This window comes from Aplidium turbinatum, chromosome 12, assembly GCF_918807975.1.
Source record: "Aplidium turbinatum chromosome 12, kaAplTurb1.1, whole genome shotgun sequence".
Classification (NCBI taxonomy): domain Eukaryota; kingdom Metazoa; phylum Chordata; class Ascidiacea; order Aplousobranchia; family Polyclinidae; genus Aplidium; species Aplidium turbinatum.
In genome coordinates this window covers 14,584,907-14,608,205 of record NC_137483.1, presented here as the reverse complement: position 1 = coordinate 14,608,205, position 23,299 = coordinate 14,584,907, and the positions used below count along the sequence as shown (strand labels likewise).

General features: G+C 38.8%; 2 protein-coding genes and 1 pseudogene across 2 annotated transcripts in view; 2 read left to right on the top strand and 1 right to left on the bottom strand.

Annotated features, from left to right (window-relative positions):
- Positions 1-7,358: 7,358 nt before the first annotated feature.
- LOC145781309 (glycolipid transfer protein pseudogene) lies at positions 7,359-8,264 on the top strand (annotated as a pseudogene).
- Positions 8,265-9,398: 1,134 nt separating this feature from the next.
- Positions 9,399-16,124, top strand: LOC145781220 (general transcription factor IIH subunit 3-like). The gene is made up of 5 exons (XM_082592998.1): positions 9,399-12,577; positions 13,123-13,337; positions 13,805-13,924; positions 14,163-14,296; positions 15,588-16,124. The coding sequence occupies exons 1-5, from the start codon at positions 12,384-12,386 to the stop codon at positions 15,873-15,875; spliced, it is 951 nt and encodes a 316-aa protein (XP_082449124.1). The 5' UTR covers positions 9,399-12,383; the 3' UTR covers positions 15,876-16,124.
- Positions 16,125-16,652: 528 nt separating this feature from the next.
- LOC145780608 (protein capicua homolog) overlaps positions 16,653-23,299 on the bottom strand; it is a 52,159-nt gene continuing 45,512 nt past the window's right edge. Inside the window, exons 35-42 of the mRNA XM_082592233.1 lie at positions 23,144-23,269; positions 22,841-22,965; positions 22,446-22,613; positions 22,153-22,304; positions 21,565-21,771; positions 20,423-20,539; positions 20,244-20,323; positions 16,653-19,864 (exon numbers count right to left, since the gene is read on the bottom strand). Of these exons, the coding sequence (XP_082448359.1) occupies positions 19,751-19,864; positions 20,244-20,323; positions 20,423-20,539; positions 21,565-21,771; positions 22,153-22,304; positions 22,446-22,613; positions 22,841-22,965; positions 23,144-23,269 (1,089 nt within the window). The 3' untranslated portion in view covers positions 16,653-19,750. The remainder of the gene's footprint in view (positions 19,865-20,243; positions 20,324-20,422; positions 20,540-21,564; positions 21,772-22,152; positions 22,305-22,445; positions 22,614-22,840; positions 22,966-23,143; positions 23,270-23,299) is intronic.

Below are 23,299 nucleotides of genomic sequence, written 5' to 3'. Positions count from 1 at the left end.
TATTTTTGCAAACAGCAGCTCTGTCAATCCAACTGTTAATCAACTGGTCAAGTTGTAACCGTGAAGCTTCAGCTTGATAAACATTTAAAATTAGAACGTGGTTCAATCGCTGTTGTGTCATGGTAGAATCGCAAGTAGGTTTTTATGCGCCTGAGTGCACTAAACGATCGCTTCGCAGGTGGTGGAAGGCAACGATAAGTATATTTTCACAATGCAGACCACGTTTGGAAGCATTAATGAAATTGTTTCATTGCTTGCAAATAGATCAAGCAGTTGCGACATAGTTGCAAATCGGACACAATGCTCTATCTTTGCATCTATCATATTCTAGCCACGGGAATTCGCTCTCCCACGATTTTTGATAGCTCCTCCCTTCAACAGCGATTATCGTGCTCGGTTCTTCCACCTCCCTGATAATGCCAATGCCTTTTGGCAGTGGCACACTTTCGTTTCGTTTAGGCGTTTGGTCACTTTCATGCTGGCTGAAATCCTGACTAGACGGTAGACGCAACAAAAAATGACTCAATGGAGGGCTGCAATTTTGAACGCTTTTTCGGTGGCATCTTTAAGCTGAATAAAAGTGGAATGTCTGCGAAAACTTTTACTGGACGACTTTTCGTAATTTTTTCTATGATGTAACAAGCAACTCCTGTGTCAGATCAATAAATTCCCGCCTCACAGTTTGTCACGCATTGACACGGTGACGCAATATTACTGCATGAAGTAGATAACAAAGTAGAAATTAAAGCATGAAGTAGATGACAGTACACTCCAATTGAAATCGGAAAATAATTCAAAATGCAAAATGTTGAGTAGGCTAATTGAAAAAGGTTGCTTTTATTATTGGGAATTGTCAGGGGGTGTAGCTTTCCTCAAATAGAATCATGTAAACGTGTAAATTTGTAGAACGTTAAAACTGCTACTTTACTAAGTGTACTTTTTAAATAAAACTCAAAAAGTTTCAAAAATTGCATTTTTTTAATGAAATTTGAAAATAGATATTCATTTAGGGGGTGGAGCTATCAATCATCGAGATAATTTTATTTCCAAGTATTTTATAGCTGGCATAATTTATAGCGATATTATGAGCAGTTTAAAAATTTTCAAAAAAGATTTTTGAGGGAGGGAAGGGAAAGGTCGTATTTTATTGATTAATAAATCACATTGTAAACCTAACAAATGTAACAATGACTTATGACAAGTAACAAATAAAACGATCGCAACAACAACAAGGAAAAAACTCGTAGCCACGTGTTGCGTAATCTTCACGTAGCTTGCTTAAAGTTACGCGAGTATCATGCTTGTGACAAAAACAATCATTTTCTTCGCAATACTGTATTGTTTCACCTCTTGCTTTACGTTGACTTGAAGCGAAAACCAATGATCAAAAAAAGATTTAAACGTCCGTTCAAATTACATTTATTTGCAGTAAGTAATGTAACCTAAACGGGGTGGCACAGCGGTTACGGGGTGGCGTGGCCACCTCGTAAGTCGGCGCCAGTGGTTGGGATTTTCAGTAAACTTGTACAATAGGGTGGCTCGTTTTTGAACTTTTTTTTTTTTAATTCTCTCGGTGTAGTGGGGAAATGGTGCCAATGAGTGAGAAAACGCTCATGACAAAATTTGAGATTTGTAAAAAATTGTCTTCAGCCTCCTCATGGGCCCAAAAATCGAAAAGTGGGGTCAAAAACGCATTTTTTTTCAAAAATATTTTTAGTTTGGGTAGATACAATATTGTTTAGATATATCTAATTAGCCTAAGAAAAAAAAATTGGAGTCATTTGAACTATTCCTTCAGCTTCCTTACAGCTTCTGAAAATTTCAACTTTGCTGAAAATTTCGCATTTTTGTGGGTGGTTACATGATACATAATTGCGTTAGACATTTTGCCAGCTATAAAACGTCATTGTATTTCTCTTTATAGACCTGCCCTGAGCTGTTGCGTCATTTTTTTAATGAAATTGGGTTAGTTTAGTACAGTGGTTCCCAACCTTTTTTTGGCTGTTACCCTAATCTCCACCCTGAAGTGAGCCAATTACCCCCACGATCAATTTTCAAAAACAAAAATGTTTATTGCTATGTATTTCAAAGGGCTAACTATGACAATCAAAATGCAATACAATACTGAATACAAGATAACAATGTGTGGTAAACATTCAATGCGAAGGTCAGGCCTGGACTTCAGGCGCCAGCTTTGTGATCCTGGGCTTTGTGGTAGGCTACTGAGGACAATTCTTGTGTCGCTTTCGACATCCTGGCGATTGCGCTTCTTTGTCTTCCTTCCCAAGACAGTTAAAAATCCTTGTTCACAGCGATACGTTGTTGAAAAAGATGTCAGGATATTTAATGCCCGTGTCGCTAATGTTGGTGCGTCCTGGAGTCTGCTAAACCAGAAGGTTTCTAAGCCTTTCCCATTGAAATCAAGTTTCAACGCTTTGTTAATTCGGAGAGTGATAAATTCTTCTTTGGCCGAAAAGTCGTCATCATCCACCTGGCTGTCATCACATGTGAAGGGCTCAGTGCACCATTGAAAACTAGCCGTGTTCAAATTCGGAAAGTAGTTGTCCATCTTCTTGGCTAGCTGGCCTAAGTGGTCAGCTATGTCCTTCTTCAACGCCGCTGTCAACTCAAGTCCATTGCCTCCGAGATACATGTCAAACGTCTAAAACTGTGCTTCTTCCAACTCGCTTGTTCCACAATTTAACCTTTGCGATAAATGCTGCTCCGGCTACTTTGGTGTCGATCACAGTTACATTCTTGTCTTGAATTAAAAGATTGCCTTTGTTCGATTCACCAAACATATCAGCCAGGTAGCACAGCTGGAAAATCCACTGTTGGTTAGAGAAGTATTCAGTCAAGTCGGACTTCTTTTCTATCAGAAAAACATGGACAGCCTCACGAAGTTCGACCAGGCGGGTTATCCTTTGCCATGAGACAGCCATCGTACTTCTGTGTGGTACAGTAATACTTCGTATATTTCTCCCATCTTCTTGCACAGTTCCTTGTAAAGACGACTGTTCCATTCCTTCGCTTTTATAAAGTTTACAACCTCCGGTCTCGTAACCCGCCGAAAACAGGCAAATTACCCCCCGGGGGTAATTTACCCCCAGGTTGGGAAACACTGGTTTAGTAGGATAAAGTGACGTCTTTTATTTGAATTTACGTCACTGACGAAGTTTGTAGTTATGTCCAGGGGCGGATCTACCGGGTGGGCCTGATTGGTACAGGCCCACCCAGATTGACAATGGGCCCACCCAAAATCAGATTCATGAAAAAAATAACATATTAATGTTTAACACTAGAACAACCAAGTGGCACTGAATTGTCTGTGGCATCACTATTTCACAGCATTTGTAAGAGATATTCGGTAACACTAAGTTTTTGTATGCTGGCCCGCCGTGGCATTATTGGTGAAGGCCCACCAAGATATTTCCTAGGCCCACCCATAAATTACGTTCTGAATCCGCCACTGATGTAATCACAAACAAAAATGCGAAATTTTCAGCAAAAAGAAAATTTTCAGAAGCTGTGAGGAAGCTGAAGGAATAGTTCAAATGACTCCAATTTTTTTTCTTAGGCTAATTAGACATATCTAAACAATATTGTATCTACCCAAACTAAAAATATTTTTGAAAAAAAATGCGTTTTTGACCCCACTTTTCGACTTTTGGGCCCCATGAGGAGGCTGAAGACAATTTTTTACAAATCTCAAATTTTGTCATGAGCGTTTTCTCACTCATTGGCACCATTTCCCCACTACCCCGAGAGAATTTAAAAAAAAGTTCAAAAACGAGCCACCCTATTGTACAACGCAGTGTCATTGAAATTTTGTCTGAAGCAGGGATGGTTTTAACTGTTTTCTGGATACTAATTGTTGTAATTAAAAGAAATTAATAACACTAGCCGACAAAAAAAAAAATTTTGTGGTGTCGAAGATTTTTCAGCTGTTTTCAGCTAATTTGTGGTCGCTGATTTCGAAAATGTAGTCAGTTTTTGTCCATCAGATCTAGTTTTCTAGTTACGGTGATTCCACTGCATGAGTGAACTTGTGCATGAGGACCACTCCGTGTCGATTCACACAGTCAAGAGATTCAACCTTTCGATTTTCTTTAAATTTTACACACCTTTTTACTATTCTATATGATAAACACTTGCAAAATTTGAGTTAAATTTATTGAGAAACACGAAAGTTATGAACCATTTAGTTTGGGGGGGTCTGCTGAAGGGGCACAATTTTTTTATTTTTGGCCATGTTTGAGGCCCTATTACTGCTAAACTAAATTAGGTTACAACCCAATTTTTTTACAGGTGATAGTACTTCTGCCAAATATTAAAAAAACAACATCGTTCACTTTGTCACTCTAAAAGGTCATAGGTCATAGATTCCCAAAGTTGGCCGTTTCCAGCTCTTGGTTAAAATTTTCCAAAATTTGGAAAGCTCACCAAGACCCCATTTTTGATTGATTTTGGCTGAAATTTGGTGGAAGTGTTGTTTACAGGATTCTCTATGAACTAAAAAAATTTCAGTACAAAATATTAAATAGATTGGGAGATATTTTATATGAAACATGGGTCAAAATGGAAAAAAGTTAAAAGTGGGGTCCTTTTAATATCCCGGTTACCCATGACCCCAGAGAAAATTTGCACTGAAATTTTATCCGCATATTCACTAAGACATGACAAGTCTACCATGCAAAATTGATCCATGGTTCTCAATGTTTTATAGAAAGTATGCATCAAAGTAAATCCAATTGTGGCAACCCTTCAAAAACAGGAACAGGAAGTTCTTCACTGTGTACAAGTGTGTAGCACTGGCCTGATTGCTGAAGCTAGGTTTGGATATTGCAAGAAAGTCCTATTTTTCCTGTTTATGCCTTTTGTGTTTACTGCACAAAAACAGCAGTCGCTATTATAATATTTTAGCTCATGCCACACCATTAGACTTCTTTTGTTTCGTCCATTGACGTAAATGTTCTTTCAAAGTTTTGCAAACAATGTGGGGAGCCCAAGACTTATCTTGATCCCCAACTTCACTTTACAGTAAAGTAAAGGTGTGGAGTCTGAAGGTGTTGTGTGTCCACACCTTCACTACTGTTTACTTTAAAGTTTACTTTAAAGTTTTCTTGCTTACTTTACTGTAAAGTGAAGTTGGGGATCAAGATAAGTCTTGGGCTCCCCACATTGTTTGCAAAACTTTGAAAGAACATTTACGTCAATGGACGAAACAAAAGAAGTCTAATGGTGTGGCATGAGCTAAAATATCATAATAGCGACTGCTGTTTTTGTGCAGTAAACACAAAAGGCATAAACAGGAAAAATAGGACTTTCTTGCAATATCCAAACCTAGCTTCAGCAATCAGGCCAGTGCTACACACTTGTACACAGTGAAGAACTTCCTGTTCCTGTTTTTGAAGGGTTGCCACAGTTGGATTTACTTTGATGCATACTTTCTATAAAACATTGAGAACCATGGATCAATTTTGCATGGTAGACTTGTCATATCTTAATAGTGAATATGTGGATAAAATTTCAGTGCAAATTTTCTCTGGGGTCATGGGTAACCGGGATATTAAAAGGACCCCACCTTTAGCTTTTTTTCCATTTTGACCCATGTTTCATATAAAATATCTCCCAATCTATTTAATATTTTGTACTAAAATTTTTTTTAGTTGATAGAGAATCCTGTAAACAACACTTCCACCAAATTTCAGCCAAAATCAATCAGAAATGGGGTCTTGGTGAGCTTTTCAAATTTTGGAAAATTTTAACCAAGAGTTGGAAACGGCCAACTTTGGGAGTCTATGACCTTTGACCTTTTAGAGTGACAAAGTGAACAATGTTGTTTTTTAATATTTGGCAGAAGTACTATGACCTGTAAAAAAATTGGGTTGTTACCTAATTTAGTTTAGCAGTAATAGGGCCTCAAACATGGCCAAAAATAAAAAAATTGTGCCCCCTCAGCAGACCCCCCCAAACTAAATGGTTCATAACTTTCGTGTTTCTCAATATATTTCACTCAAATTTTGCAAGTGTTCATCATATAGAATAGTAAAAAGATGTGTAAAATTTAAAGAAAATCGAAAGGTTGAATCTCTTGGCTGTGTGAATCGACACGGAATGGCCCTTATGCACAAGTTCACTCATGCAGTGGAATCACTGTAACTTAAAAAGTTGACCTGATGGACAAAAACTGATTGCATTTTCGGATTCAGCGCCCCAAAGTTAGTCTAAATCAGTTCAAAAACCGCCGGCACCAAAAATTGTGTCGGCCAGTGTAATTTATCTAGCAATTTTTTTACAAGGTTGAGTTTTGGGAAAATTGATGGAAGTGGCTATTTTTCCACAATCAGGTGTTGCCAGAGGTAGGATTAAAGTTAAGAAGGGTTAAGGTAAGGGTGAGAGTTCGGAATAAGATTAGGGTTTTGATCTTCTCAGGACTAAAAAAAATTTCCAAAATACAAGTTTTTGTTTTCAACAGCTTTAAACTTTTCTCAAATTAGGGCAGACTTCCTTATCTGGCAACACTACTCAGGCTATTATTACACTATATAGTGTAAATATAGCCACAGCCAAAATTGATATGTTTCATGTACAAAATTGGTTGTTCATATTTTACAAACATGTTTTCGAGCTGATGTAGGCTACAAGTCTCCGCCCTGATCATAAATGCTATGCTATGACATGAAGATTGGAATCGACCACGACATATGAGGTGAAGTTTGTGAACAGTAAAGCAAACACAGAGTAGTTTTACCCTATATGTTTGGTCGATTCCAATGTATGACATATGGTATTTTTGACCAGGGCGGAGACGTACACCAGCTCTCATTAAGACAATGTGAAAAAGACTAGGCTCCTGATTCCCAACCTTTTTGTTAAAGCTACGTACCTGAGATTTCAAACATAAGAGCTTTAAACATTTTGCGACAAAAGCATTAGCTGATATCTTACTTTAAATATTATAAAACAGTTGCTTTGTATATACAAAATGTTTTTTATGTTCGAAAAACACAAACAACCCTAAGAAAAGAAAGTTCTTTGGGTCATAATCGTATAAGTTGGGAACCATTGGGCTAGGCTGCAAACTGTTAATTGTATCATAGTGTAGGCTGTGTCAATGAATAACCTTTTCTCAAAATAAGAATTGCACAGGTATAAATGAGACATAATGCTGTAGTTTTCCTTCATTTGTGTTCTTGAATCTTGATAGAGAGACAAAAGAGCAATGCCCATGTTGGCTTGCATTTGTAACTAGCCTATTTTTCAAATGATTGAAAATTTTGACAGGTGAAGTTCAGATTTCAAGGTTTGCCCGCAAGTGTTATTAAGTAGATTTTTTTATTTTTTCCTAGGCTGAACATTGTAATTATTTTGTAAGAAGAAGCTTAAAGATTTTTGAAAAGTTAATATGCCCAGTTTGTTTTTGCCTGGTTTTGATTCGATTCCAGAAGACGAAAAGATTGACACAATAAAGTTTGTGGAAACTTGTGAAAAAATACCTGCGTTTTTTGATATACTTGGTGGCAAAGTATTTTACCCAGTGAAGAGTGATGTTATTGGAAATATTGAAAAGATTAAAAAAAGATATTTAGAAAATCCAGTCAAGTTTGCTACTTTGGATGAAATTATTGAAGCAGAGAAAGAAGAAACCGATAAAAAATTGAAAGCAAAAGATGGTAATGGGATTGCAACCAATGCTTTGATGTGGCTCAAACGTGGACTTAAATTTATCCTTCTGTTTTTGGAGCACTTTGTCAAAAAAGATTATGGAGAAAACCTTGAAAACCTGAAAGAATGCACAAGAATAGCATACAAAGGATCACTCCAAGAGTTTCATGGTTGGATGGTCAGCCAGCTTGTGTCAGCTGCCACTAATGCCGTGCCATATCGATCTTCTTTGTTGAAAACTATTGCCTCCAGTGAGGGCGTAAATGAAGAACAAACATTGGTGAGAATGGAAGAGTTCTTGACCAATTATCGTGCAACAGTGGATGTAATATACAAATTGTACGACAAAACTGGAGTGGAAAAGTTTCATAAAGTCTAAAATTATGGTGTGTGCAAATAAAAGTTTAAAGCCAGATATAATCACAGTTACTTTTGGCATAAAACTTATAGGATTGCTTCAGTATTCTGATATTGTGGCTGGTCATTAACATAATTTGATACTGTACGGTATATTAACTTTTGTATTTTTGTTGCACTATGTTATGACTATGACTTAAGGTTTCGTAGTTATATAGTTGCTATGCTCTTTGATAGAGTAAACACAGAGGTGGGCAACCGCTACTTTTAAAGTAGCGCGCTACCGCTACTTGGGCCAAAGTAGCGCGCGCTACCGCTACCAATTTACAAAAGTAGCGCGCTACCCGCTACCGCTACTCGGGCCAAAGTAGCGCGTGCTACCGCTACTTCTTCCACTACTTTTGTCTAAAATGATACTACGAAACACTCAAGTCCCTAGTGACGCAAAAATGACCTTGAAAACGAATGTTATCATTCGTTTACGCTGTCATTTTAACGTCGTTATAGAAAACACATTCTAAGGGAAATTTATTGCTACGCATGTTTCAAAAACACGAGCATTTCAAAATGAGAGTCACTAAGTCCTGCCCGCTTTTGCTTAAGCACATCTTTTCCAACAGAGAAAAGTCTCTCCACCGCAGCACTGAAAGGAATGGGGGTGTTGTATTTAATGAACAGATGTTTTAACTTGGTATTCGAAAAGCTCAAGGACTTGCTCTTGTCCGAAAAAAAGGCGTCCACAATTGCTGCTTCCTTCTGCACCGACGTTTCACGGGATGGCGCAAACACTCCAAAAAATACATCCTCGGAGTCATGACTGGTGTTGGTGTCACTCTTCTCGGTATCAACCTGGCTTGATGTCTCCCGCAACAGTCGAATTACATCTGTCTTGACTTTTTCTCGCAGTGCGTCAGCATCATCCGTGGAAACGGTGATCACCCAGTGATCGATCTCGAGTAATGGGTAGTACCAAATTTAAGTCATAAGTAGAGTAGACAACCGGAAACAGACATTGCCGTCGGCTGCAGCGTGGGTCAGGTATACGTCGGAAGGCGTACACCGATGCATAGCGCTCAAGTCCGCTTTCCCGCAATGCAGGATAAAGATATGAAAAAACAAAACGTAGTGCAGAAATTATAGCCACGACGTCTTGAAGGAGAGATGAAGACATGATGCCATAACACATTTCATGTTGTTGAAGCACTTGTTGAATCGTTTCTTCACCCCTTCAAGGACTTTCACTTTCAACTCCTCACAGGTCACAAGATCACTGATCTCGGTCAACTTCTTCCAGCAAATTGTGGTGGTTGTAAGCAAGACAGGGGCGCCGGAAGCTGGGGGGCAGGGGGGCGGATGCCCCCTGCCCTCAATTTTTCTGCAGATGGAGGGGCAGGGGGGCAATGGTGCCCTTTTAAAGTCATGTAAGCTACTGCACATTTTGCAATATAACAATTTCTGCTATTCGCTTTTAGCCTAATTATAAACTTTCATTTTTGCCTCAAAATAATATTTACGGCACAAAATTTTGCAACACAGTACAGGCCTTGAAACTCGTTTTTTTTTTCCGGCAGCCATCGTGGCCTACCGGAAGCTCCTTCTCGGCGGCCAAATCTGCGTGCTTGGAGATCAAAATACAAAATAAAAATAACGGTAGCACAAGTAAATAGAATTAAACTTGAAACAATGCAAAAATGATCACTTCTAACAATCTAACAATGCACTAACAATGCTAAAATGATCTACAATAGAATCGTTGCACCACGCAATAACTGCTTAATCGGGATTGTAATCCAGTACTGCGGGACTATCTAACGATACTCGTACGAGTGTCTCCAATGTGGCTGATTTTAAAGAAGTTCGCCACTCCCCTAGAATTCTTTTTAGCAGCGAAAAACAACGTTCGACATGTGTTGACGATGACGGCAAGGTAATAAAATAAGTATTTCAATGATGTGAACTACATTACTAAAAGAAGCATAATTTTTGCAAAATGTGATCAAAAAATATTTTCCCCTCGGATGTCAACTATAACCTCGTTCTCGTTTTTAACAACGATTTAATGTCCGACAACATCGAATCGACATAAAAACGATAATATTGCCAGCCGATGTAAGTTAGCACTTCGGATTTAGACTTTGTTAAAATAAACGTCGGGAATTACAAACAAGACTTACAGCGCTGGTGATCAGAGATGGATATATTCCATCAATAACAAATATTCCCTCACAATGCAACAGTTTGCGATTATGACGCGCTGACCTAATTTTGCGTCACTCTTTGATGCTACATATTTTCGACAGTTAATCCACGATCATTCTATTGCGAAATTAAATAATTGGATAGAAGAGATCGGCGGCCAAACTTGGCCGATTGAGGTGGTAGCACTGGCGGTCATTCAAGCACTACTTAGCGGCCATGGCCGCAGGCTGCTTTAAGGCTTGACAGTAGGTTACATCATGATAACATAGCATGATGCCCTTCTATGTATACCGGACACATGTAAGCTATCCTTACTCAGTACATAGTGAGCTAATAGATTAGCATAATCGCTATGTCTTATCTTAAAACTTGAAAAAAATTGGCCTTTTAGTAAACAAAAGTGCCCTTTTTTCGTAATCTTGCCCCCCCAGTCAAAAATCGTTCCGGCGCCCCTGAAGCAAGACTCCGTAATATGCCTTGGAGTCGCTTTGGAGAATGTCTAAAGCCTGGCAGATAGACTTCATCACACGGAGATATTCGCCGAAGAAGTTGACGTCAGCTAGAAAAGACCGAAACTTTGCAACCAAGCCGATTATATAGCTGCTTGACCATGCCAGTATTGCAAAAAAACAGGCATTTTTTTCAATTTAAATTAAAAAGTAGCGGTAGCAGGAGTGCGACTGAAAAAAAGTAGCGCCTCTCCCGCTACCGCTACTTTGGAAAAAAATAGCGCCGCTATTGCACCCGCTACTCCAACTAAAAAGTAGCGCCGCTACCGCTACTTTTACCAAAAAAGTAGCGCGCTACTGCCCACCTCTGAGTAAACATTAAACAACGTTGGGATTATCACATTTGAACTAAGAAAAATACTTGATTTTTGTGGCGCTTCTCCAAAACTTTTATAATTTACTCAAGTAAGAAATGGTTTAGCTGTAAATCATGGAGAGATCTGTTTCTGTTACAGGAAATTTTTGCATGAGTGAAACATTCCTTCCGTGAACTGACCTTATTGATGTTTTCTCACATGAAATACAAACTTTTTTCTTGGGGCATGGTTTAACTTTCTTGGACTATTTCGATATATAATATATATATAGTACCGTACTGTTAGTGTTTAGGCAATATGTGTTTATGATCGTAGTGTATAAATTTAAAGCAACCTTGTATTTTTTTTACAGTTTTCTATGAATGTATGAGTATAAGATTGGTACGGAAAATTACAAATCACAGCAATTCAGTTCTTGCACACACTCATTTCCAAGATAGTTTCCAGTGGAAAATAGGCAAATACATAAAATAGCCTACCAATCCAATAAAATGCACTTTGTTTTTGAACATATGATGTATACGAGATGATGTATATATGATGTACTCGTATATATATAGTACGAGTACATTATGTGAGTGTGTGAACATCTTTGTCTGACAAAACCAAGTGGTAACATACAGCTGAAGTGCTGTACATTTTCTAGCCAATTGCACATAATAACTTTGCTAATAATGGTCTTTTCGAAAAACCGTCCGTTTGCTTGAACTACAAAATGGCATTGCGCCTTGTCTTTTCCTTCGAGTTAATACTGAAGGGTTTAGTACTTTTGTGACAATTTCCTTTTAGTAACGTGGAAGCCAATCTGTGTTCAGCATGCCTATGTCTGTGTGAAAAAGTAATTATTGTCATCATATTTTACTAATCTTCTTTATGTAGCTTGATTTTGTAGCCAATCCAGATCAGAAATTGTCATCTTTGAAAGTCCACAAAAAGGTGTCTCAGTTGTGCATAATTGATCATGGTCATAGTCGGGTGTTGCGTTTTTTTGTCCACTTATGCTTTGCAGTGGAATGTTTTTGAGCAATTATTATGCATATCATGTCCACCCTCTCTCACGTGAATGCTTATTAGTTCCATTTTTCTTGCAAACAGTACGATAAGCATTGTTGAAAACTGTATGCAATATGTGTTTTGTTTTGATCAATTCCTCTATCATTATTCTCCAAGTGTGTGAATTCTGATCATATGTTTGCCACTTCTATTGATTATATGAGAGACTTAATATTGCGCTCAATTCTACTTTGGAACTTGATGACCAATATCTTATAATTTTAGAGGCAATGTTAAGGTAACAAATGATAGCATTAAATAGAAACATCTGTCTGTTTTGATGGATAGTTCAGATGAAAGACAACTTCTTGTTGTTATTTTTGATGTCAACCCTGTTTGGTGGGGGCTGAAATCCTTGCAAGGTCAATCTCAAATAACAAAATGTCTGGATTGTTTGCTGGTGTTTATAAATTCTTATCTCATGCTGCGTCATGACAATCAACTGGCCGTCATAGCGAGCCATTCTACTAAAAGGTAAGTCCATTATGTTAGTAGACTTCTTTTTCTTTCCTCCTATACACGGTTTCCCATAGAATTATTTCTATCTTTATATACTTCTTGTTCTTCATATTTCTTTCTTTGTGGTTCTCATATTACTGTATTTAAGAGTTTCTGCCAATGTAGTCTTCATCTTGTCCCTTCCCATTTTCGTAGGTGCTGTTGAAATATCGTATAATGTCTACTCCCTCGTCACGATTGTATTATCTCCCTTTAAGGGCAATGAGCATTTTCTGTTATGTGAACATGTTTGCACTATCGTAGACGGCATACTCTTGATTTCTTCATCAATCTTCTTACTCTTAACATCTCTTCCAAGCTTTCATTTTTCTACCCTATGTTTTTTTCAATTTCAGTCAAAATTTTCAAAAAAAATTCTTTCAAAAAAATTTCTACAAGTTGTAAACTCATATTGAACCGTTGTGTGAGAAGCGTTAACTAAAACCATTGGTTTCATGTTGCAGAAAACTTCTAGCTTCCATTTCAATCAAATTAACTACGTTATGTCCATATGGTTTTAGTGTCTTTTTATATCCGCATCCACAAAACAAGAACAAGCATGACGATAGTGCTGGAGTCTCCCAGAGCCCGCATCCCGACAGCAGATATGAGCATTTCGCAACGGTCGATGACTCGATTGTGGCTGATTTTAAAGCTTTAATGGAAGAAGGGTGCGACGAAACCGACATAAGAAGTGACTCTCTCATAGCCGGATCAATGTCAATGGCTCTATGTTGTATCCTTAGCTAGTTTCTGTTGCTCAACGACTAAGTTATGTCAATGCGACCATCTAAGTATTTGCCTCCACAAGGAATGCCATTTCTCTACTCAACGAAATTCCAAGAAAACAAGCAAATGGTGGTATGCCCATTGAAGCTACGGCACAGAAAACATATCTAACAATCTGTGCAGCTCAAACCTTGTTTCAATGATAGTTATTTTCAAAAGTACGTTTGAATGGCTTTAAAGTAGCCACGCGTCCATCTAATTAGGCCAAATTCTTTAATATTCTGACGATATTAAATCAGATTGATAGATGGGCGAGTGATGTTTTTACATTGTGCTGTGTTTATTTTATTTGCGTGATTGTCGGGGAGAAAGAACGATCCCCAAATCTTAGATTGCAACTGAGTAGGCTCCGCATCCGCTTTCTTGTTGGTGTCAAACTCAAAGGCGTTGTAACCTGAATAGAAAACTCTTCAGACATCCACAGAATATCCCAGAAGATGGATAGGAAAAGATTAAGTTCGCGAATTCTTGTCGTGAAAACTGCAGATGACGCAGCGTCTCAGTACATGAGTTTCATGAACGTTATTTTTGCAGGTTTGATGCATTGATTTAACAGTGATTTTTCACTATATATAAAGGAGAGAAGACTTATGAAATGTTCTGCACGCTGCTTCTCCCCAGACAGCAAATCAACCGTTTTTGTACATTGATTCAACGTCTGCGGACGGTTGAATCAATGCAAAAAACGGTTGATTTGGTGACTGTGTGTTGCCAAAGCCATTTTTGTTAAAATGGGATCACTTCGTCTTCAACTTTAGAATATCTTTTTCAGCTCAGAAAGAGAAAATTGTGATAGACGCTTGCATCCTCGGACAAGATTCGGGCTTGCTTCAACAGTCGTGTGATATGACCGGTGGACTTTACTTGAAAGTTCCTTCTCAAAATGTTTTTCTACAATATTTATTGGTAAGTAAAATATTTTTAACCTATGTTTGCAATCGCTCGGCCCATGCAGCGGCAATTACACTGAACAATCTGCCTCAATGTGTGGGGAGTTCTTGTAGTAAGCTGACCTCAGTTTTCACTGTTCTTGCTTGCATCATGAATGAACACACTTGCTCGCAAAATCGATTTTTTTAACACCTACAGATTTACCACACAAAAATGACGGATTCGCTGGCTTGGTATTGTATTTTTAAATTGTCGAATTTCTTTTACGGTACCGTAAACCGGGGTGGCTTTGGCCCAATTTTACTATTATTTTTTATGTTTTCTGTAATATTCTGATTACCTAATGACTTAGGGTTGATTTTATATTATTATATTGTAGACAGAGCTCTTTTGTTATCACAACCAAAAAATAATTTTTAAATTATGTCAATTTGACGTGTTTGTTTTTTTAACAAAACTTGGGCCAAAGTCACCCTGTGGTTGGGGTGACTGTGGCCCATGTCTGCTTTTGCCTTCCCATCCTACCCAAATTTAATTTTGAACAATGTAACAAAGTCACCTGGTGTCTTTGGTCCAAAATCGGGTTAAAAAATGGCAGTATAGTATACACTATACAGCATGTCACAATATAACACATTGATAATAATTAGGCATACAGATACATTTATTTTTCTCATGGATTTTCAGGTAGGGTGAGTACGTTTTTTTAAGTTATGAAATTATGAATGAAATACTATTTAGTCTAACCTGATTGTGATTTAATAAGCATGTATATACAATACTTCTGACTCACATTCATTACATTTTCTCCAGCATAGTCGGAGGTGAAGTATGAAACAAACTGCCGTTGGGCCAAAGCCACCCCGAAAACGCCATTTTTATACACTATTATACACTTTGGCATTTATCTGAGATATAAAGATTTGTGGAAACAAAAAAAGTATATACACCTCATCACAACATCCCAATAACCCACATTAAATGAAAAAAATAATTAGAAAATTATATTTGACATACTTTGGCAGAGAAGTTTGAGAATGTTTTTTTTTTTAAGTTTGACATTCTTTAACCTACCCAACATAATATCATAAAAAGTTTCCTATATAAGTTATATTCATAGTACTGATTCCTGAAATTGAAAATACAGATTGTTATCTTTCATTTGACACCAAAACAGAGTATAAAAATGAACATGTCAGAAAATTACACCATTTCATATGATTTTATGAATTTTGGGCCAAAGTCACCCTCAAGGGCCAAAGCCACCCCGGTTTACGGTATGTAAAAATATTTGTGTTGGTTTCAGACAGCATTCCTCACCGAAGCGGAGATGAGAAACCACTGCCTTGCTGTTGCGCAAAATAAGAAATCACATCAGAATGTTGACTACCGGGCAGCTTGCTTCTGTCATCGAAGCCTAACGGACATTGGCTTCGTCTGTTCGGTTTGTTTGTCAATATTCTGCCAATTCAGTCCGATTTGTTCAACTTGTGAAACAGTCTTTCGGCCGCCTGCACTTGGCTTAAAAGGCCGCAAGAAAAGAAAAGGGCAGAGCCGTTCTTCGTCTCCGTACACAGAGGTGGGAATAAAATAACTGGACGCTATCCACTTACGTTTTGTCACCAATGCTGCTCAGGAACGTTATAGTATCGCGATCAAACAGTGAAATCATCGAATGTGTGCTGCGCATCAGCTCAAAGCATTTAGTTTCAAAAACCTTGCATCATAGACGCGGCCAGCATCTGATATGCAATTGGAGGTATAACTTGAACTGAAAAAGAAAACTGTATAATTGCACGACAATTGCATCTGCTTTGAATTTTATTAAATTTACAAGACACTGAATACGTTTTCATTGAATTTAAGCGATAAATCCAGCAAAGAATCGAAATAGAGATTTCGTTATGAACAGCGAGAAAGGAGACACTGTGGAACAATTCACGAACTGTTTTAATGAAGAATGTTTATAAACATTGCCCACACCTTGATCTTGTAACAAGACAACCAGCTAGCAAAGTAAGTCATTTTTACGTTGACTCAACGCACAACATACGTAAAATCAATGTAAAACGGACGGTTTTTGCTAGCTGGGTTAAGCTCGAACACACAAGTGTGGTCCTAAGTGCATTTGTGTGTCAAGTCCGTAAGTTTGGCAAGGAGAGCAATTCTCAACAGGTGTGATGTAACCGTTTAAAGAACGAAAACTTGATTTAAACATTTGATGACTAAACTAGTCATCAAATTAAAGGTGAATTAAAAGTTCTTTTTATACTTGCACGTAGCAAGCTGCGACAATGTGGATTTTCAACAAAAATTGAAAAAAGCGTCAGATGGAGCAAAAACCCTGACAGCAAAATCGGTCATTTTTATATTTTTTCAAGGGTGAAGAAATAGCGTTAAAGTCAATTCTCAGTGGAAGATGATGGTTTATTTTAGGAAGCGTTCGGACACTTGATCAATAAACAGTCGGTTTTACGTGAATTCTACGCTTTTAAATGCCAAAATAACTTCAACCATTCGCGATTTTTATGCTACAGTATTTCAACAATCACTATCTTCAAACATTATCACGTTCTAAAAACCTTAAGTATTATCATCATCCCTTGGAAAGAAACTTCCAAAGTGAACCCCTCAGCGAGCGATGTGGAAAGTAACAAGATACTCTTGAAATTACCTGTTGTTCGACCTGAAAACATGGCAAACTTCCCAAAACATCGCTAATACCTTTTGGGGTGCAACCCAAAATGAATTCATCATCCCTGTTTAAAAATGAGCTCAAGCTTAATTGAAGGTACAGTGGTACACATAAAATTGTTGTAATTATACTATGAAATACTTAGATTTACATAGCGTCCATTTGGTGAATTTAAAAATCCTTCTATCGGTAAACACAGCAGAAGCAAATATATGTTTTAGCAGTAGCTCAGTATCTCTTTACATTAGTGGGACATTATATTCATATCATCGCGTGAAAAGCGAAGTGAAATAGGCCAAGTCCATACAACGAAAAGAACAGACTGTTATAATTTCTACACGTTTTATGCATCACAATGGATGGAATTTCAGCTATGACCAGTGTCTGTTAATTCAGTGGCCGACGACGGGTTTATTAGAAAATTTCAAATGCAATCTTGCAGTGTTTCGCAAGTCATTAGTGTTAAGCGCAGTGGCACTTTTATTATGGGAAGAATCACACTCAATTTCATATTCATGCGCAACACAACCAACGATTGTGAAATCTTCTTTTCGCAATCATTGACGTAGTCACCATTTGAAAAACTGATTTCAAAATTTAAAGTAGCTTTCAAAAAAAAATTGAAAGAGCGATTTACGAGCTCATGGGAAGTTTGCAAAATTTTCATCATTCGCCGATGTTAGAAACTGTCAGTTTGGAACCATTTAAAACTTTATTTTTGCAGTACAACTAAAAATGAACCAAAAAAATAGAAATACGAAGTAGATTATTAACGGTGCAACCCTTCTTGTGCAAACGGGGCGATCGATTGAAACGAGACATATCTTTTCGCTGAATATTAACATGTGCGTTTCGTCAACAACACATGTGCGTTTCGCCAAGCTACGTTCAAATCTTTGTAGCATAGCCTACATTTCATTTGCATATCTAACCAAAACTGGCGTTACACAGTTCAAACGAAAAATACTGATCAGTAATTTTAACATTTTCTGCTTGACACAAAGTTCACGGGAAAGCGTCACGACTCTCAAGTCTAATTCTAAGCGGCAAGTACAGCCAGAAAGATCTTTGGAACCGCTCTCCAAGTATTGGGACAAACGATACAAGAATTCCCAGTAACCGTTTTTTTTTACATGATTTATGCCGCAGCACACGGTAAATATTAACAATATTTTTTACACAAAAACTATGCAAAATACATCTGTAAAAACGCCAAAAGTATAATAAATCCTTGTACGCATTAAAATGTAAAAGAAATATGTTGTTTTCAAGCGACCCCTTTTGTACACTCGCTTGGGGAAAAGTGAGTACGGAGACATCGGTGCTAATTATGGCAGATGTATGAAGAATCACGATTAAAAACGTTAACAAGGCGTTAAAATCCGTAAAAAGCACGAAAAGATTGAGCACAGGACATTGATAGAACCACGATGATCAAACCTATGCGAAGCCATGAAATTGCACAGGAGAAATATTCACATGAAAACAGTAAAGAACGGTCATGATCTGCAGAGTGTGGTTGAGCTTGCTGCTTAATTTGACAAGCTCGTTGAAGTTGTTTCTTCACAGCGCTTTGAGGTGGTTTGACATTGAAGCGATGCAAAAAGGGAAACTTACCCCGCTATGGAGATCTGTTTCCAGCCAATCAGTCCTTTGTGCATTGATTCAACGTCTGGTTGACATTGTGAAATTTTAGGTTGTTGAACTACAAATTCAGCCAGAAAAACTTGCCGCTTTTACATCGTTTCAACGTCGCTAGAAGTTAGCAAACTTTGCCTGGCCAAAAGAACGTTTAAAATGTTGCCCATGTCAAATTTGAAAACATTTTACAACAAATCAATGTTCAGATATCTTAAATCAATGTCCACATTAATACTTCATGTATTTGCGAGAAAATAACGCAGGCAGTGACTCAGCGTACGGGATCTAATCGCTTAAACAAATCCCAAGTATTTACGTTACAACTCCGTAAAAATACGTATGTGCTCAACCAAAAAACTTGTGTAAACAAAACCAGACGCTTAAAGGCTCATTTACACTGCGGTAGTTTTTAAACGTGACCGATATGTGAAAACAAGCTAATTTTCGACAACACCTTTTTCATGATGTTTGTCCAAAAGCTTTCCACAGATAGTTTCGCGGCTTACCGAAAACTCAACGTCACTGGAAACGTGGAATGCTCTCTCCTGGGTATCAAAATGTTGTTTTCACATTGATTCAACGTCTGCAAACGTTAAATCGATGCGAAAGGACTAATTTTGTGAAGTGGGCTACGCTTTTTCAAAGCATGACTACCGAACCAGCAAGTTAGTCCTTTTTTAGATTGATTTAATGTCTGCAGAAATTAAATATGTACACAAGAACTGGATTTTAGGGCGGGTAAACTTACGTTGAAACGAAATTTAGCTTTAGTACAGGATTTACACAGCGCGACTCAGACTGAAAAGCATTAAGAAATGCTGTCCCACGATGATGATTCATCATATTAGTGGGGAAACGAAGCTAATAATCTAGCTTCGTTCAGCCAGTGGCACACGGCATTAGATTACACTTTGATTTAAAAGATTTTTGTAACATATCGGAATATTATTCCATTCATCGGCATATGTCCTGCTTTCATGACCAAACTAATCTTTCCAGTTAAATTTCGTTAGCTGGATTAACGTCCTTTATGGTAATGGCCTCGCCAACCGCTTTTGCCTTCATCGTGAAGAATCTTCCCCGAATCCAGATGTCGCACAAACGTCCACTCGCTGATACTTTTGCGTTGTGCGTCACAATGATGACGTGGTAACTATGGCAACACTGGAAACTGTCGCTTCGGAAGTGACGTTTCTGGCGGGACCATTTGCAGCTTGGTCTTGGTGTTGCATGATCTTTTGTCGGACCTGGTTGCGAAGAAAATGACAAACTTTACGCTAAATTAAGGTCAAAGGGTCGTTAATTTACAAGTGCTGTCTATTTTGCATGATCTAACTGCGCATGCGCCAGGACAGCGTTTCTCAGAATAGAAAGTGCTGAGAAGTGTAAATGCATGGCAAGTATGGATAAAATAATAATATAGAATAAATTCATAACAGGCGCTAATGTCCGTGGGGTGTTAAACGATAGGAGGGGGTATTAGACTGCGTAGACTTGTATACAAGGGTGCTGGGGAGAAAAAAAAACTGCAGTAATATACTGAACTGCACTGAATTTTTCTTGTTGGTGCTGCAAAGTTAATGCGTAGGATATTATAGTCTAGCTGGAGCATCCAGCAAGTCATACCTCTCTGATTTTAAGCTGAAGACAATTCTTGCTTGGAAAAGTGTCGGAATGTCGCAACTGGAATTCCGCTGTTGTTTGTCCTGCCAGTAAAATAAAGATTAAGTTTTGCCAACAAATGATTAGATTACGATGAAGCTTCAAAAAAAGGATTTTGTTTGCTGTTTTCTTTTTTTTCTCACCATCAGGATAAAATCCATGCTCTTCGAACAACTGCATAACAAGCAACCTCCGAGAATCCAGGATCTGTCTCAGTGTGCTTCCTTTTGAATCCGGTGGTTCTGACGTATCCGATTCATCTGAAGAAGATCACAAAATTAATCGTCGGCCGAGCGGTGAGAACGTCTGCGCGAAGCCACGTCGGTTTGACACCGCTCCAGAGCACGCGACTGTGTCTCGGCATGGCCCTTCGCTGCTTCCTGTTGTCGCAGTAGGCGTAAACTAACACATGGCTATTCTTCACTAATCTTCAGTAGTAGTAAGCTATTCAAAACTTTTCCTCATTTTTTCCACCCAACTAGTTCTTCGGCTATCCAGCCAGCAGCGTTGGCAGTTTTTACATCGTTTCAACGTTGCTATACGTAAATACAGAGAGAAACTGTTCACCAGGCATGGATTATAAAATGACTTGCGTTCTTCAGGTGACTATAGTTGGTCCACGAGATGTTAATAATATCCAGCTTTTTATTTCCTATGTTTCGTCAGTAAGCACGACTGACTTTACCAAGGGGGCTATATGAGTTATGTGTTACTCTCAACGCTGCATAAACGCAGTTTTAGTGCAACTGGAATACAGTCGCACGCACGCCATTAAGATAATAAAAACACACACACGCAGCATTGAGTCTTCCTTGGCCTACACTGCCCACTCTCTCTCATCGGACTACTACCTCAACGTGGTGACTGGTGAGAGAATTTCCGTGCCTCAGTGACCTCTAGAGCTGTACTGGCGGGAGCTTACTGCTCCCAGAAGGGCTGCCCATGCCAGGTCGGTCGAAAGGTAGAGGCCAGACAAAACGTAGTCTAAAGTACCCAAGTCCCCAACAGCGTAACAGGCGGATGAGGTCAATCAAGCTCAACGACTATGAAGGCTGCAGCATGCCACCAGCTCCAATCACCTTGGCTAGCCTTGCCTTCCAATTGAATAAAGCTGGTGGCCCTTTCTCTGTCAAGTCTATGTGTGCTTGTTGAGTGTGCGCCATCAAGTCCACGTTAATCAACCCACGCTCAGGCGTCTTCGCAAGACTTATTGCGAGGACCATCATCCTCGAAAACGAGGGATAGCCATCACAATCAATCACACTGGCCACTAATAATGACTCACCTCTCCTGACAACTTCGCGATTGTCAAAGGTGAACACGTCGCCCTCACAATGGGCAGAAAGCAAGGCCGAGCCAGGTTGTGACGGGGGGTTCCGGTGGTGCAGGTGGGAGGCGGACACGGGGGTGATTGGCACATCGGCCACGCCAACACTTCCTCTCCTTCGTTGTCGTCTTTTGTGCAGGGGAGAGTTGGGAGTGTTTGGAGAATCTGATAATAACAAATAGATTGCATAAACAAATAGAACATTCAACATGGGAAGATTTTGTGGCCACGCTAGCTACAGATGTGTTTTGATAACAGTAGACCGAACGCCACCGTTTCAACCTTAAGGTCTCATATGCAAACACGCGCCTTCCTATGGAAATTACAATTCATGCAACCTATTTTTCAACCCTAAAGGTTCAACTACTCTTTCCGTTCGTTGGCCTACTGGTGCATTTAGCTTTTGCACTTTCCAAACACGTTGTGTAAAAAACTTCCCCTTACCAATCCGCCACATTGCGTGGTATCTAAACGCTTGTGACTGTCAATCAATTAAAATTATACCACAACCAACCCGCTGCTCGTAGACAACAAGTGAGGCCTCACCGTTGGAGTTCTTTCTTTTCTTGCGATAACTTTGCAACACGACATCAGGGGTGGTCGGAAGCTCCTTCGGGGTACCGGGTGTGGGGATGTGCTCCAGCTTTATTTGGGGCAATTGACTGAACTGTGCTTTGAAGTCAACTTGGTCCAAAATTCTAATGAAAAAAAAAAGAATCCTGTCAAAGCAGGCTGGCTTCATCTCGGTTTAAATCGGCTTGGCTTCATCTCTGATTAAAAGAACCACAACGTAAAAACGACGCTTAATAATATTAAAAAATCTTCCCATAACTACACACCGATCCCTGGAGACGTCTTGCTCTTTCATGGCGGCTTTTGGTTGGATTTTCATCCTTTTCCAAGCAGCTGGCATAACAGAGCTCGGAGGATTCTTCGTATGATCTGCTGCTGCTGCAGACGTGACACTGCTGCCCACGTCCTGGGCAGATACCACAGATGGTGTGTCTCTGGAAAGCGGAAATCGATTGAAAAGCGGAAAAAAAACTTGTTTTTCGCACTGACCAAAACTTTCGTGTCGGATGAAGTAGCAAGCACTGTGTACGATTCATCGATACTGTTGAGTGCAGAGTAAGTTCAATCAAAATAAACTTTTCCAACCAGTGCAGCTTCACATTTCAATAAAAAAAAATACACGAAAGCACTGAGCTAAAAACGCAACAGTGGAAATACTTACGTGATAAGAGCATCTTTGGATTCGGGCGTGGTTTGAAGAAGGCTCTGTCTCCTTCGAGATGGAAATTTTGAAGGAACAGGTGCAAATTTTAACACAGAAACCGAGTCGGAAGATTTGTGTGAGTTCTGAACATAATTTGAGGAAATCTTTTTAAAGGAAACATAAATAATTAAATATACATCGATGAAGCAACGTTTGTTGATGAAAACGACGACAAAAAGCTATTTCGTTGAAGTTAAGCGAAATAGAAGAATTAGTTTGCATTGAACTACAACGTCTTGTTCAACAACAAAATGTTTGAACCTGTTGATCAACAGTTGTTGGTTGACCACCGGCTCCGTAAAATTTTCTTTCGGTTTCTTTGGCGTTGCTTTGGTCCGTTGTCATGGTGACAGCCTTGCCATTCGACGTAGGAGCAGTAATGAAAGTCTGAACACACAAATCAAATCAAACGCATTT